At 45.0% G+C, this 17,839-nt stretch overlaps 1 protein-coding gene across 1 annotated transcript in view; it reads right to left on the bottom strand.

Moving 5' to 3' along the window:
* Positions 1–5,208: 5,208 nt before the first annotated feature.
* CHGB (chromogranin B) overlaps positions 5,209–17,839 on the bottom strand; it is a 275,815-nt gene continuing 263,184 nt past the window's right edge. The window contains exon 5 of the mRNA XM_085612628.1: positions 5,209–5,615. Coding sequence (XP_085468754.1) covers positions 5,532–5,615 — 84 coding nt within the window. The 3' untranslated portion in view covers positions 5,209–5,531. The remainder of the gene's footprint in view (positions 5,616–17,839) is intronic.

Below are 17,839 nucleotides of genomic sequence, written 5' to 3'. Positions count from 1 at the left end.
TAATCTAACACAGACCTTATGTGGGGCAGAATAGTAAGTACTACCAGGATCAAGGGGCTTCAAACGTGCCCACACATCTGTTAAGGAGTTGTTCCGAGCCAAGTCAACATTTGCTCTACATGTTTTTTTGCGACCAACATAGCGATGTCCCACTTCCGTACCCAGCCCCCCTACCCCGTTTATATTAAAATCTCCACATAGGATAACCGGCTCAGGCCATGAAGCTAGTTCTAAATCTAAAAACTCAAATATATACGGATCATCCTTAGTAGATCCATACACCGATCCTATAGTTAGCGTTTCATCATTTATTATACATTCCACCAAGACCCATCTACCCCATTGATCTTCCAGCTTTCTTTTAACTATGACATAATTTCTTTTGGACAGTATAGCAACCCCTCTAGTCTTAGCCCCTTGTTTCGTACGTGCGATTAAAAACAAACCCAGCTGCTCCAGTAAATAGCCCATTGTCCCCTCTACATGCGTCTCCTGTAGGCAGACAAAATCCAGTCGCACTGATCTCAGAGTGGCCGAAACTCGTTGCCTTTTAAGATGATCATTCAGCCCACACACATTAACTGCAGCAATCCGTACACTCATTAAAACACATCAAATACCCGTCCCAACCAATTGACCAGTGAATCAATACACAAATTCCTCTTCCTCCATCCTGAATTCCCTCTTACCCCATTCTTGCTACACCTTACGTGTCCACCCATCCATTTCAGGTGCCATGCTGTGCTGTACCATATGAACCCCCATTCCTCCCCCAACCCCCCCAAGCCTCAGACTCGTCCCCCCAGACCCTCCCCACCCCCTTTACAGACAAATAGGTCAGTCATGACCTATGTGTGACATCTTAGCCCGTAGCGAGTCGCAGCCCCCCTTCCTATTGTTTCCACCCTTTGTGACCTTTTGTGTCCTTTTGTACCGCTTAAATCTCAAATATCTAAAAAACAAAAAAAACCCTGACAATCCCTAATTCCAGCCAAGGCCCCTCTCTTATCTCCCCTTCTGCTCCTTCAGCTCTACCAAATATTGTTGAGCCTTAACTTTGGAAAAAAACATTCTGACTTGCCCTTTGGCTATAACTTTAAGCCGGGCTGGATACAATAAACAGGCCTCACACCCAAGCCCCTGAAAAGGGGCGATCAACTGCCTTAGCCTCCACCTTCTTTCCACAGTAACGTGACAGAAGTCAGGACGGGCAAAGAATGTGATACCGTCAGATGTGCGCCTGGAGTCCGGCTTTGCCTTGTCCATGATTTCCTGCCTGAGAAGGTAATTGCCAACATAAACAAGGATTGCCCTAGGCCTTTCAGCTTGAGACGCCCCATGGACTTTCCTTTGGGTCGGAGGAAACCAGTGAGCTCTCTGCACTTCGTTCTCCCAGTTCCAGGAGGCCATCTCGGGAAAGGCTCCCTTCAACAACTTGATGACAAACAACCTAACGTCCTGGCCTTCAACCCCTTCAGCAACCCCCAGCAGCCTAATTTTATTCCGCCTCTGGCGGTTCTCAAAATCCTCCAACTTCCATTGGACGTCCTCGACCGCCTTCTCTTGTGCCTCCTTAAATGACTGCCACCTACTAACATCATCTTCCGGTCTTTCTGTTCTTTCCTCAACATGGGCAACCCTATCTGCCATGTCTTCGTATAGTTTGTTCATCTTTCTCAGAGATCCCTGTATCTTCTTAGTTGCCTGCTTTGCTCTCCGACTCTCTGACCTTGCTTCTCCCTGCATTTGTTTCAGGGTAGTGTAAAGGAGAACCATTGATGGAGTCTGAGGTGGGCTGCTTGAATTGTTCTTCCCCGCCTTCATGTTTGTGCCGCCATCATCCTGATATAACTGTGATGTGGCTAAACAATCCCAGAGAAGTTTCCTAGAGGCATCAGTGTTTGACGGACTAACTGGTAGCTTGGATTTTGATTTAGACCTCTTCTTCTGATGCGAAACCCTATGAGCCGCAGATTAACTCTCCACTGAGTCTGAGGCACTAGATAGACTTCCTTCGCTAGATAGAAAGGAATCCGAGTCGTCATTGAGGGAAAAGAAACAATCCCCATCGGACAAGCCAGTGATCCCCTTATCCTGGATAAGACCTTGTGACTGCTTTAAGGTTGCCACGTCTATGGCTGCCATAGAGGTTACTGAGGGGGCCATTGAGGGGATCAATGCTTGGCTATTCAGCTCACCCCCCGCCGTCACCCCAGCAGTCTCCAGCTCAGCACTCCCAACATCATATACCACATAGTCTATGTTCATGCCACCAAGAGTGGAGCTTCCTACCTCCATACTCTGCGTATCCTGAGCACTGCCTGTTAGATCCGTGAGCTCAGCGCTCGGCTCCCTCTGACTATCGACAGACCCGGAGTGTGGCTGCAACACTGTATCCTCGCGTTGCCCGGTTACCAGACTTTCAGCGTTCTCAAGCGCAGCGGCTCCGGCTTTGGCTCCCGCGGTCTCTGCCGTCCTTGCGGTAAAGGATTCAATCAAGGTAGGTTGCCGCAAAGTGATTTCCCTAGGTTTGCCCGCATCTTGTCCTGGTTTAGATACTGTGGCTTTCCGAATTGCGCTGGCAGAGTCTTTATTGCCGCCAGTCACCACAGTCCCGCTGCTGCTGCCAGCGCCCTGCGGCCCATCCAGTTACTTAGCGGTCACCCTGCGCGGGTGCCCTCGTCATGCAGAGACGAGACCAGGGCCATCGCGTCTGTCTGCGTTTCTTTAATTTCGCCTGCACCCTTTTGTTCTTTCTGGTCTTTCTGCTCCTTCTGCTGTTTAGGACCCCTCGGCGCCATACTACACTTGGCTCTCCACCGATTTAACAGCCCTAGTGCACGGCCAAGTTTATGGTGTACAGAAATCGCCAATGAAACAACCCGGGGAGGCAACCACAGTAGATCGTATTCATGTGTCCAACCAGGTAGTCGATTTATCCGAATAGGGACTAGCAGCATTCTTTACATCACCATCAGATCGTAGAAAGGGGGGAGAGAGCTCTGCGACTTCTCGCTACGGCCGATCAGCGGCCATCTTGCCTCAGCTCCTGTGCATTCAAGTGAAAAAGCAGAGCGGCTTTGAAACAGCCACCCCATGTTTCACTGTGCAGTTGGCAACCTTTTAAGAGGGGGGAGAGATCCCCTTGCAGGCGGGTCCAGTGAGTGACTGCACCTGCCTGCAAAGGAATGTCTTGGGGGTCCTTTTCCCCCTCCAGAGGGTTGCCATCAGGGAGCGCACCTTTTAAGTGGCACTGTTAATGCGCCTCCAGACAGCTACTTTGACTATGTGGCCACGTCTATAATACGGCGCAGGAGCAGAGGCAAACGGATTCCCTCATTTGCAGGTGGCCCTGCTCCCATACACATGATGAAACACCCTGTGGTGATAGCGCTGCTGCTATATGTGCGCCAGCAATACCTGTATTTCAAACAGCACCACACAAGCATCTGCTGCCCTTTCTGTAACACCAAATTGCCCCGGAGGGTGCGCAAAGCAGGCGCATATGCCCATTGCGTCTCCAGGCATTTTGCATAAAACAGCTCCTGGTCTGCTTAGTCTGGACGCTCTTGGATGGTGTGAAAACAACCTTGCAAGCCTGCCAGATCATATAGGGCCTGCTTCATAAAGGTAAACATACACATTTAAGAAAGTTTACATTTTTAAGTATTCACAAAACTGCATTTTAATAGAAAGTTTAAGTGTGCGGAGACTCCGCAGTCAGGGAGTAGAACTCTGCACATAAAGGGATAGGCCTATCCTATTTTTTGATGTGCGGAGTTCTCTGCCCTGACTGTGGAGTCTCCGTACTTGTAAACTTACTATTACAATGCAGTTTTGTGAATACCGAAAGAACATAAACTTACAGAAACGTGTAAGTTTACCTTTCGTGAATCAGGCCCACAGTTCACACACAGCTATCATATACCTGCAATTTCATGCACCTGAGCAACGGCATGCGCAGGGCTGGCAGCAAGCTCCTAGCGGCTCCTCATCACCCTACAGCAAAAGCAAAAGATAATTACAAGCATGCAAAACAGCTCCTCTTTTCCTTTTTTCTCTTCTCCCACCTTTATGGCATATTCAACTGTCTGGTGTGGCAGTCCTTCAGCATGACTAGACGCCTTCACTTTGTCAATATGGCAGCAGTATTCCTGGCTTTCGGTTCCCTCTCCTTGACTTGGTCCATTCGTGCATGGTCACCAATCATCACCACTGAAAAGACGAGGCTGGAGGCTATTGCTACAGTAAGTTACGTTTTTTTCCTATATGCTTCTGTCTGTAAGGATGATCAGCCATCAACTGCCCCATCTCTTTCAGGGCTGAACAGGTCTTTTATACCACTTGGCATTTCTCAGGTAGGCTAGGGCCCTTGGATGCCAGTTTTCAAGACCAGGGCCTCCCCTGGGGATTTTGTCACCTTCCCCAGGACCCTGAGGTTAATTGCAGTAGGCATGGGGAGGCTTCAAGTAATAGGGAAAGATAGGAGGCAGAATGTATAGAGAAAGCGATCAGAAAGGTAAAGGAGAGAGGGAGAATAGATGTATGGGAAGAGAGAGTTAGCTGGAGGACACCAAGGGAGCAGAGCTGGTTTGAACACTTTTGCCTGGGGTGTTTTGGTTCCTCAGTCTGGTCCTGATCTCTTTCCGTAGTACCTTTGTGGCAGAACACTTGAGTATGACATTTTACCTCTTGAACTAGATAGCCTAGAACGTTAATCAGTTGACTGTTGATGATTCTGAAAACTATCATGGATATCAATTGGTATTAGCCAAGGGTAGCAGCTTCTACCCCTAATGTCTTCTCTGCTGCCCGTAACACTGCTTTTGTGCTCGGTTTCAGGTGCATTGGGTGAAATAAAAGGTAAATAGAGGCCTTGACGCACTGTTACTTTGTTGGGTTCCGCTTCACCTTCCCCTTCTCCCTCAGTACCAAAATGGAGGCTGCTGAAGGACGGAAGTAGGAACAGGCAACCCTGTGATGTCATTGTGGCGCGAGGGGTGTGTGAATGACTTCAGCTCTCTGTGCATTTTGTAAGTCACTATTCATACAAACTAATTTCTAAAGTGGTGAACTGCCTTACATTTATTATATTACACCAGGAAGGTTCATCATTATTATTTGGAAAAGCAGAATAATTATATAAACAGCGTAGATAGACGTTTTATATTAATTGACACCGATAATAATTGAGACAGTAGCCAGGACTAAAGGATTGTTTCGAGACTGATCACAATTTTTAATACTTAAAACTCAAGAGACAGACACATTTCTGAAGAATAAAACAACCATTTCTCACAAGCATAGTAACTGTCTGCCTTCGTTTCTGTCCTCTTTTATTTCACACTAGTTGCGGAGCATAAAGTAACTATTACGGTATAAAACACCACACGTACTGGACAATAAAGTTTGTGTCTAAGAAAACAAGACATTTTAGCGGCAGTGATAATAGCAATATGTTTAGGTATCCGGAGTATCGAAAGCTGTGCTGAGAGCACCCTTGGGGGACTGGTCACGTGGCAGCTCGGCCTTCACCCTCGCCGGTTGTCATTGAGCTTCTCTGCTATTTTCTGTAACTCCAAATCCATTGCGGCCAGATTCCGCAGCTCCTTTTCCTAGAGAGCACACAAAAAATATATCCTTTTTAGACCATAGGAAAAGAGTTTCTGATGCGCCATTTAATGTAGCTTTAAATAAGGAAAGCGTTTCAATTCCCAGCGACATCCACAGGGCCGGACTGGCCGTAGCGGGCACCGGGCAATACCCTGGTGCGCCGCACGGGTGGGGGCCGGTTTGGGCCCCTGGGGGCCGTTTTTGTTACAGGTCCGTTTTTGCATAATAGCTGCAAAATCGCCCCTGTAACAAAATCGGCCGAAAACCGGCCCTGGCAAAGAGCTCGGCGGCACCCCCAACCCCAAACCTCCCCCAACCCCCCCCACCGGTCTGGCCCTGGACATCCATCAATAACAATAATACATCGAGGAGCTGGGTTGGCTAAAACAACATTCACAGAGGAGCAACCCCTTCAGTAGCCTAGTGGTGGGAAAATGCGAAAATGGGTACAGAAGCACGGATGGGCAATATATGGGAGGAAGGACACTTTTTGATGTAGCTAATCCTCTGCATAGTGTTTCCCGTTCAATAATAAATCTCAACTGTCTTCAAATCTTAAAATGTTTTTGTGTGACTTAAAAACCATTTAAACATAGTTGACTATACGGAAAAACACACTTGCATTACAATGTAATGCCTTTACTACTGATCCATTACCACAGAATGCCTTTACCACGTATGTTTTCACTCCACATATGCCTTTACCCCCATGCCTTTTAAACAAAATAAGTAATTTATTTATATATATATATATCTATATATATTTCACTGAAAAAACCATAGGTTTCACACAAGTTATAGTTAGCTGTACATTTCACTCGTAAAAAACCAATGAAATTCCCCCGTTATAGTTAGTGCAGGCAACTATAACTCACGCGACCGCAATCCTCTGCTGATGCTAATACTGTATTTAGACACTTATTTGCCCATGTCTTCTTCCATTAAATTTTAGCTATACATATATTACAAATATATCTTTTTTTCATAAAGACACATATGTCATCAGCAGAGGATTGCGGTCGCGTGAGTTATAGTTGCCTGCACTAACTATAACGGGGGAATTTCATTGGTTTTTTACGAGTGAAATGTACAGCTAACTATAACTTGTGTGAAACCTATGGTTTTTTCAGTGAATTTGCAAGGTTTTTTAAATGCTAATTCCTAACTATAACGTGTGTGAAACCTATGGTTTTTTCAGTGAATTTGTACGTTTTTTTAAATGCTAAGTTACTTTACGCCATTCGTGGCGTGCGCGCCCAGTTAACGCAGTTATTCATTTGTACTTTACATTTATAAATATGCCATGCACGAATGGAGCCCTACGGGCACCATTTGCACACGGGGTGGGGAAAATGTGGATAATTTTTTTTTTTGAAAATTTTTAACCGTACGCGTACGGTAAGCGTAATCGGCGATTTTTCAAAAAAAAAAAAGTTGTTTTTTTGGCCTTGGGGGTTGTTTTGGGACACATATATGGATGCTGGGTGGTAAAGAACTGAATATACTCCCCCTGTAGATGTTTTTTGTCTTGGTTTTTGCAGCCCCCCTCAGAGCGCGAGAGAGAAAATGGCGGCCGCCGCTTCCTGGTTTCGACCGATTCGAATGTTTACTTAGATCGAACAGCCAATCAGAATCGCGCTCGCGCACGTCACCATACGCGTACGGTAAGCGCACCGTAAGCACACCGTAAGCTGGCTCAGATATATATATTGATTTAAAGGCTATTTTCTCAGAATCTACTGAACAGATTTACACCAAACCTACAAAAGGCACTTCCTTGACCTGTAGACTACCTCTCTGCCAAATTTCAAGGAACTCTGTTCAGCCGTTCGGGCTGTAGCTGTGTCTAAAGGTCCTATGGAAAAATGCATCGTAAAAACGCGTTTTGGGACCCTCCTTTTATCTCAGCCCCCGCTTGACGAATCCCCCCGAGACTTTCAGGGTAGGAGCGGAGCGTAGCGCCCCACCTATTTTGAAAATTTGGCGAGGATTCGTCGACCGGCGCCAAAGTTATTCAAAATAGAATGTTGCGGTTTTCCTATGGAAACAGGGTCCTAACTATAACTACCTACTGGCGACCGCCAGTAGGTAATATATATATATATATATATATATATATATAGATATCACTTAAAAAAGCATAGGTTTCACACATGTTATAGTTAGCTGGGCATTTCACTCGTGAAAAACCAATGAAATTCCCCCGTTATAGTTAGGTCAGATAACTATAACTCGCGCGACCGCCACTCTATCACAAGGATGATGTCATCGGTGATGTCATGAGTAATGCCACTGACCATGTCATGAGTGATGTAATATGTGACGTCATGAGCACTGGATTGCGGGCGCGCGAGTTATAGTTATCTGACCTAACTATAACGGGGGAATTTCATTGGTTTTTCACGAGTGAAATGCCCAGCTAACTATAACATGTGTGAAACCTATGGTTTTTTAAGTGAATTTGCAAGGTTTTTTAAATGCTAATTCCTAACTATAACGTGTGTGAAACCTATGGTTTTTTCAGTGAATTTGTACGGTTTTTTAAATGCTAATTTATGTATTTATTTATTTTTTTAAAGTTTTTTCACCGTGCGCGTACCGTGCGCGCACGGTGCGCTTCGCGCACCGTGCGCGCGCTGTAGGCGTGCGGTGCACTTCGCGCACCGGGCGTCCACGTTACGTAGTTCGCGAAATTTTTCGTTTCTACCGTGCGCGTATGCTACGCGCACTCCGCGATTTTTCGTAAAAAAATTAAAATACATTTTTGCCCTTGGGGGTCCTTCTGGGACCCCCTGACCAAGGCTAGGGGGTCAGGAACTGTCCAGCCTGCCCCCTTTTCACGTTATCCACCTTTGTTTTTCACCCCCTCAGACTGCGAGAGACAAAATGGCGGCCGACACTTCCTGGTTTCGACCGATTCGAATGTTTACTAAGATCTAACAACCAATCAGAATCGCGCTAGTAAGTTTACGGTACGCGCTCGGAGCGCGCCTATAGATATATATATTGATTTAAATGCTATTTTCTCAGGAAATACTGAACAGATTTACACCAGACCTGCAAAAGGCACATCCCTGACCTGAGGACTACCTCTCTGCCAAATTTCAAGTAATTCTGTTCAGCCGTTCGGGCTGCAGCTTGGACTAAAGGTCCAATGAAAAATGCATGGGGAAAGCGCGTTTTGGGACCCCCCCTTTTTCTCAGCCCCCGCTTGACGAATCCCCCCGAGACTTTCAGGGAAGGAGCGGAGCGGAGCGCCCCACCTATTTTGAAAATTTCGCGAGGATTCGTCAATCGGCGCCAAAGTTATTCAAAATAGAATGTTGGGGATTTCCTATGGAAACACGGTCCTAACTATAACTATCTACTGGCGACCGCCAGTAGATAATATATATATATATATATATATATATATATATATATATATATATATATATATATATATATATATATATATATATATATATATATTAACAGATACACTGCACTCCACGGAGTTCAATGCAGTAATTCCTTTATTTTATTAAAATCAGTAATTGCAAAGCACTCCACCGACGCGTTTCAACACCGAGGTCTTTCTCACGGTTCGTGAGTCCTATTTCTCTGTTGCATTTTATACTGTTCAGTTAACATTAAGTTGTTGGTGCATTATCGGATGCGTAGTTCAATATAGTGAGACTCAAGGCTGAGTGCCTATATATTATAAGAAAGCACCAAAAACAATCAATACAATACATTTCGCAAACTAATTTGCTTTGGCGGCCATCTCTGAATGTGTTTTGTACACTTTTCTTACAAATATTATTTCCAGCTGGCCAGATGTGTGTGCACAGGACAGTCTTTCTCATAAAGTATTACAAAAACCATGGCAAAATAAAACAAGCATTGGCAAAACCAAAAGTTTTGAAGTCAACGCCAGACCTATTGGCTTTGCCAAAGATTGCCCATGTGAACTTTTTGTCTGTCTAACTTGTGCTATGGACATTGAGTGATCAACTGTATGTTTACATCCATCCTGCTATGCTTTTGTGCCTTTGTGCTTGCCCTCCATCCCATCTTCCCTTTCTTCCGTCCCTCAGACATTGTGCCCCTGTAGTGATTTCTTAGTCGTTGTTGAGGAGCCAGTAATACTGTCAGCCATGGTCTACATCTACTTTCTGTACCCAACCTTCTGTTGGTTGCTCCCTTCTAAACATCCCTTACACCTTGGTGATCCACTCCCTTCCATCAGGCCTTAGATGAAAGTAAGTGCCTTTAATCAGTGTCTCTGCCACCAATAGGCAATGAACCCTGGTCTATAATTTATTGTGATCTGAGACACAGATTGTGTCATGCATAAATATACACATACAGTGTGCCCTGGTTGCTAGACAGCCGGGACACAAGATGGGCATTGCCATGTTTGATGTTGGGTTCTGTAGGAGAACGGACACCTCGTTGAGCAGTGTGAAGTCTGTCAGAAAGGATTGTCTACTTTCGTCTGTCTAATCATTTTTTCAGCCTGCTGACTCTGTCCAATACCTTTCCTGATTTTTCCTGAGAGTCCTCCACCCCTTTTGGGTCTGTATATAGGGTCATTTACTATTATTTCAGGCAACGCTGCACAGCAAGAGACCTTGCTGCACTGCGTTGAGTTAAAGGGAGAGAGCAGAAATGCTCCATGTTTATAAAAGTATGGAGCATTTCTGTTCTCTCCTTGTGTTGGTATACTGTGGGCTACGTAATGCCAAAGGGGGTTGTTTTTGTGCAGGAAGGGATAGCTTCCTGCACAAAAACAATCCTTAGAGGCATGTTCCTCTTTCCATGTGTACTGCAGAATACAACAAATATGGAAACAGGAAGAAACAAGGAGAAATACATATTTCTTCTTGCTATATCTCTGACGGATAGGGGTACCATTTTGGTGCACATCCAGGTTCACAAGTCTCTGTAAATCTGGGTTTGCATCAAAACCAATGGCTAGATGAGTGGGAACGCCCATGTTCCACCCATGTAAAGCCTATCCAATGCAAAGGAATGAAAGGCAGTGCTTTGCGCTATGGGTCATTGCTGGGGGAGTCACGCACATTCTTCCACATGCTTGCAGCACATGATATTTTGGTGGTAAGGATTGGAACTATATGTCTCATGCTTTATGGTAAAGTGTAGTAGTACACACAGAATAGTCATTTAACTTTTGTAGTACCTTAGTATATGTGTTTAACACTCATAAACATTTAGAAAACACTCATTATCACTGGATAATGTCATCAGTGATGTCACTGAGCATGTCATGAGTGATGTAATATGTGAGGTCAGAAGCAGTACATTGTGGGGTTGGAAGTTATAGTTCGCTCAAGTAACTACAATTGCTGAATTTTACTTGGTTTGTACGAGTGAAATCTGAGCCTAACAGCATCCATGTAACCTTTGTTTTTTCCAGTGAATTTCTAAGATTTGCTTAGTTCTCTTTCCTAACTATAACATCCCTGTAACCTTTGTGTTTTTCATAGAATTTCTATGTTTTAAAAAAACGTTAAGTAAGATGCTCAATGCAATGCATGGTGGGATGGGGTTGAAAGCAGGGCCTGCCCCGGCATTGTGATGCCCCCACCCAAACATGCTGCTCCTGCCCCCCTCTTCCTTGCCATCCATTGTCCAGGTCCATGACCCTGCTCCCACATTACAGCTGTGTGTGGCAGTTGTTCTGCCACTGCCCTTCCTGCATGCCCTAATCAGTTAGCTTGCTGCCCCATCCACCTCCTCCCTACCCTCTGTTGTCCGAGTCTATGCACCAGACCCCTCCCTCCTGCACTGCATGGTCCTATGTGCTGCCACTGCCCTGCATTTAGCTTAATGTCCCCGCCCACTCCTCCTGCCCTCCGTTGCCCAACTCTATGCCCCAACATGGCACTCCTGCTTAGCCTCTGTGCTTAGCTCGCTGGCCCTGCTCTCCTTCCTCTTGCCCTTTGATGTCTGTGTGCATGCCCCTGCTCCCTCCATTTTGCCCACAATATTTCATAGACCTGCCACTGCCCCTCCTATCTACTCTGAGTGTTCTGTTGAGCTGCCACTGCTTCTCCCACCTGCCTGTCCCTGCCACCTCCATCCTGCCTGTCCAAATTCAATGCACCTATTCCCTCGCTCCTGTCCTATATAGTCTATTTTGCTGCCACTCCAGTCTGTGCACTGCTGTGCTGCAACAGCTTTTCCTGCCTGCCCTGCATAGTCTGTTGTGAAGCCTTTTCCACTACCCTCTTTTGTCTGTGTACAGTCCCTACCCCTCCCTTCTGTTCTCCAAGGTCCTTGGCAAATGCCCCTGCCCCCTCCCTCTTGCCCACCATAACAGTTGTGCTGCCATTAACTCTCCTGCTTGCCATGCATGGTCTTCTCTGCTGCCACAGCCCCTCCCACCTGCTCTGTGTGGTTAGCTTGCTGCCCTGACCCCCTCCCACCTTCCCTCCATTGTCTCACTGTTGCCCTCCATGGTGTTTTGTGCTTTCAGTGCCCATCTCGCCTGCCTTCCATGGTTAGCTTGCTGCTGCTGCCCTGACCCCTTGCCCCCTGCCCTCAGTTGTCCATGTGTAGACCCCTATCCCCTCCGTCCTGCTTTGTCTGGTTTGCTATCATGCCCTGACCAGTATAGTCAGCTTGCTGCCCTTGCCTCTTTCCCCTCTGCTCTCTATTGTTCATCTCCCCTCCCTATTGATTTCCACTGTCCATTGTGCAGCACAATATTGCACAGTATTGTGCTGCTGCAACCCCTGACGTCTGCCTGGAAAGTCAGTTTGGTGCCTCTACCCATCTTCCTCCTGCCTCTGTTATCCGAGTACATGTCCATACCCGATTCCTCCTGCCCTTCGAGAACCAATGTACCTTGCGCACCAACATTTTGAACATGGTAAGAGTGAGTTTTTGAAAAAAAACCTGGGGAATTGATTTTCCCCATTGACTTACATTGAAAAGGAGGAGATTTTAGGCAGGAGGCAGACTCCATTCTATGCCCCACCACTCCACTCTTCGACAGTGTTCGACATGCCACTCCACTCTATGCCACTCCACTCTATGCTACTCCACTCTATGCCTCTTCACTCTGACACTGTACAAAATGCCACTCTTTGACACTCCACTCCACTCCACTCCATTGTACAACATGCCACTCTACTTTCTTCCACTCCATTCTACAACACTCTACTACACTCTATGCCCCTCCACGCTGCCCCACTCTGCTCCTTTGTATGACATTCTATGACACGCCACTCTAAAACACTCTCCATTACTATATGCCCCTACACTCTACACCACTGTACCCCACTTGACAACTCTGTGCAACAGGCCACTCCAATATATGAGATGCCACTCCACTCTAGGACATGCTACTTCACTCTACGACAAGTCTCTCTACTGTATGACATGCCACTGCACTGTGCGTCCCTCCATTATAAGACAGTCTATGACATGCCACTGTAACACACGCCACTGCACTCTACTGTATGACATGCCCCTCCACTCTACAACACTGTACTCCACTCTATGCCCCTCTACACTGCACTCTCTACTCCACAACACACCACTCCACTCTACGACACGCCACTCCACCTTACCACATACCACTCCACAACACTCCAGTCCACTCTGACACTCCACGCTACTCCACTCTACCACTCTCTACTCCACTCTATGCCACTCTACTCTACAAAATTCTACTCCACTGTTTGCCACTCCACACCACTTTACTCCACTCTACTCTATGACACACTACTACAATCTACTACCTCACTGTATGCCGCTCCACTCTGCTCCACTGTACCACTCTCTCCGACACCCCATTCTTCAAGACTACACTCTACGACACTACACTGTATTTTACTCCACTCTATGACACTCTCCTCCATTCTACTGTATGACACTCCACTCTACAGCACTCTACTCCATTCTTCTCTACTCTGTGCCACTCCACTAAAAACTGTACTCCACTGTATCCCAAACTATGACACTTTACTTACTTTACTCAATGACACTCCGCTCAACGCCATTCCACTCCAATCTACGACTCACCAGCCCACTCTACGACATGCCACTCCACTCTGTGCCACTCCACTCTTTGCCCCTCTACTCTAAGACACTGTACGATACGGAGCTCTATGAGATGCCACTCCACTCTACTCTATGACACACCATTCCACTTTATACCACTCCACTCTACTTTACAACAAGCCCCTCAACTGTGTGACATTTCATTGTATGCCATGACACGCTGTGCCACTCCACTTTACTCCACTGTATGCCACTCCACTTTACAACACTCTATTCCACTCTATGCCTCTATACGACACTGTACTCAATGACACTCCAGTCGAAAACACTCCATTCAACAACATTCCACTGGACCCACTCCACTACACTCCTCTCTATACCACCTCACTGTAATACACTCCACTCTATGTAACTACTATCTACGACTCTGCACTCCTCTCTAAATACAATCAGATATCACTGCAGTAGTCTATTATTAACTTACCATTTATAATGAGCCACCTTAAGGTACATGTTTAACTTACCTTATACTTACCATTTATCTTTATATTAATGACAATGTTATATTTCAAATACCTGAGTAACCTATGGTTAATATTACTACAAACTCTTTCTCTTTTTAGACTTTTGGTTAGTTCATAATAGAACCCCCCCTCTTTTTTATGATGTTTTCTGGAAGTTTTTTGTTTTCACAAGGTCAACTTGACCAAACAAAACAATAGTCTCAACAGGAAACAGGAATAAAATAAAAAAAAATTAAAAGGGTTTTCGGGAGGACACTGGTGAGCCATGACCAGGTCCTGATGTATCATCATTTCCTTGTGTTTCGCAACAATCACAGTATGGCAGTGGAGACAGTATGTTGCCATACTGCCATGCTCCAATTGTTTCAGGTATTGGCTCTTTGTTGGAACCTCTTTCCATATATTGTGATTTCTTCCTAAAACCATTGATCCAAGCTACCTCTACTTATCCTAAAGATACTAAAAGTCTCCTGGCACTCTTACAAGACATTACGGTGGAAGATGACTCCACCTTTCTGGTTTCTCTGGACATCGAGAGCCTATATACCAGTATACCCCAGGTAGACACCATCAATGTCATCCATGATACTCTGGAGGCAGCCCCTTGGGATTTTCAAACATCTAAACAATTTGTTGTAGATTGTGCCACTCTCGCCCTGGAAAAGAATTTTTTTGAATATAAGGGGACCCTCTTTTTACAATCCACCCGTACTTCAATGGGGAGTACCTTTGCCCCTAGTGTGGCAGGCCTCTACGTCTACGATTTTGAGAAAAACACATTCTGACGTCTAACAATCCTTTCTCGTCCTTTATATCTTTCTGGAAACGATATATAGATGACGTTTTTTTGATTTGGCAAGGGCCCGAATGCCAACTTCTGGATTTTTTTGACTGGATCAACACCCGTGATCCCAGTCTTAAGTTCACCAACTCCTATGATACAAATGAAATGATTTTCCTGGACCTGGTTATTACAAAATCAGAAGGAAAACTCCTAACTAAAACACACTATAAAGCTACGGCAAAAAATAACCTTTTGGCTTTTTCCAGTTTCCACCCGAGGCCTTTAAGAGAGAATCTCCCCTTTGGGCAGTACCTTTGCATCAGGCGCAACTGTAGTCGAATGGAAGACTACCGCTCTCAATCAGCGAGTTTATCGGATAAATTGATAAAACGCGGATACCCTGATAAAATCCTCAAGCGTAGCTGTAAGAGGGCGAAAAATCAACACAGACAAGCACTTCTTGAGGAAACCCAAAGACCAGTGGGGGAAGTCCCATTGACGTGTGTCACCACATATAGCACTGCATCTAATGCAGTGACTAAATCAATCCGCAAACACTGGCGCATCCTTGAAAGTAACAACTTGAAATGGGAAAAAACGCTTTTCTCCTTCAGAAAAGCGAGAAGTATCAAGGATGCCCTGGTCCATACTAGACCAAGGACAGTAATGAATGACTACACTCCATCTGTGCTTCAGTCCTGGGGTCTCCCAAAAGTCTCAGGGCATTTTCCCTGTGGCTCTTGTAGCGTTTGTCATCTTACTAAAGCCACCAAGATCTTGTCACTTGAACAAGGAAAAGTTTGGACCCAACGCGCACATACGAACTGCAATTTGTCCAATGTTGTATATCTGATATCGTGTCCTTGTGGCACTAGATATGTTGGTATGACGACATGTAAAATAAAGCAACGCATTGGAGAACATTGGAGCAACATACGGTGTGGAAAAAACATCACCAAACTAACTGAACAATACGCTCAAATTAAGCATGGCATCAGTGATCTCTACTGGACAGTAATTGAGCAAATAAAACCAGGAAATAGGTCCACTAACATCCTATTTGAAAAAGAACAGAGATGGATCTACTGTCTTTCCACTCACACGCAGGGATTTAATGATAATATCCCCTGGGGTTCGGTACTCAGACGTTAGGTGACACCTCTTCACCCACATTTGTAGAGACAACAAACTGTAACCACTCTTCGATACCATCAGCCTTACTGAGTGTTTTGTGATTTTCCCCTAATAATCATTTTGAACTCTATTCAGCACCCATTGGGATTACTTTAGTTAGCTCTTTCCTTTCTTGAGAATACCCAGAATGAGTATCTTCCCAATCTGCATCACAAGAGCCCCTGAAGTATACTGGCCATCATAAGAATTTTTTCTGTAATTTTTCCTGTAATGTTTTCTGGAATTTTTCTGGAACGAGTAGGACTCTTACTGATACCAACTCCCTTGCATTATGAAGGGAACAGTGAGCGAGTGTAGTAACACCATCCCTATATTGCATGTGTCCCTCTAAAGTCAATCAACTAAGGAATACGAAAGCTAAAATCTGCCTTTAAGTTTTCATTTTTCCTTCATATCTATTCCAACATCTAATTAGGTATGATACGTTTTTTTGTATTCAATCCTCCCGATGCTTTATCGATTGCCTGCCAAGCCATGACGACCACTCGCTTAAATGGGTTAGCGGTCTAGTTATTTCTGCATGTCCGCGTTTGTAATCATCAGTACGCCAGCGCGTTAAACGCGCCCGCCTTTTTTTCAGTTCCTACATTAACGGCTGATTAGGAATGACTAACTTCTCACCCTTGTGTAAACCTCCAGGTGCTTTATTTATTGTTTGCTCATTAATTCACAAGAAAAGACTGCCCGCCGTAATGACCGAGCGGTCTAGTGTTTTCACGTTCGCGCGTCTGGACAACAATCACGCCAGCGCGTTGACGTAACGTCCTCCCCTTTCCTAGCGAAACACTTCCTATTTTACCCTCGCGTTCGAGGGACCTGACAATATTCGAGTCCTCAGAAGGGATGAAGGAGGTGTCCAGCGGGCGGAAGACTTTGATGTAGTAAGTAGTTGGTAGAATCCAGCTTTATTATTTAAACGGAGTATGGATAGTTTTCTCCTCTGGAGATTCTTCCTAAACCCTCTCACCTTTTTCCTATTTAGAGTGTGACTACAAGTCTCGCCCCCCCATCAGGACTCATGTTGTGATGTGCAATTTCACTTCACGTAAGCGTCAATCTAGAATCCAATTTCTTTCATTTCTCTGCCATTACGACTGGATCAAGTCTGATAAGCCCTACGTTTTTCCACTCTATTTTAAGTCTGCTATGTCGCCTCTTTCTCTCAGTACAAAAATTTGGCGCTGAGTTTTGTTGATGGCGTTTTTCTCTATTAAGAGTTCAAGCTATAGGTAATAGACCTTTAATAAGAAAAACCCTAAGTTAGGTCCTCTCTTGGAACGTAAGAGTGTTCTTATTCGATTTACTAGTGATATTGTCACTACGGTTTTCTTATCAACTAAGCATACCTTTATTGACTGAGGATATTTGTATGCATACAGGTGCTCTGATATACAATACCAGATAAACTAGTGGAGAGCATTTACAGACATATCTATTCTATATATATTGTCTACTTGTCGATATTTATGTTGTGAATTACTGTTTGTTTGTCTTTTTATTATTATTTTTGTTTCAACAGAGATCAAAAAAGCTTTCAGAAATCCTGAAGGCCACATTTAAACCGTAAGTTGAAGCGGTTCCAGACACCACAGGTTAGGGTGCGCCTTAGCGGCGCATACCGCCGTGGTAGTCCATTAAAGGTCCTGACGAATGCTTCACGTAATATCCCCAGAAGCAGAAACATGTTGACCACCTATCACTTTGATTA

Source organism: Triturus cristatus, chromosome 6 (genome assembly GCF_964204655.1).
Source record: "Triturus cristatus chromosome 6, aTriCri1.1, whole genome shotgun sequence".
NCBI lineage: Eukaryota > Metazoa > Chordata > Amphibia > Caudata > Salamandridae > Triturus > Triturus cristatus.
The sequence above is the reverse complement of the archived record's forward strand: the minus strand, read 5'-3'. Positions and strand labels throughout refer to the sequence as shown.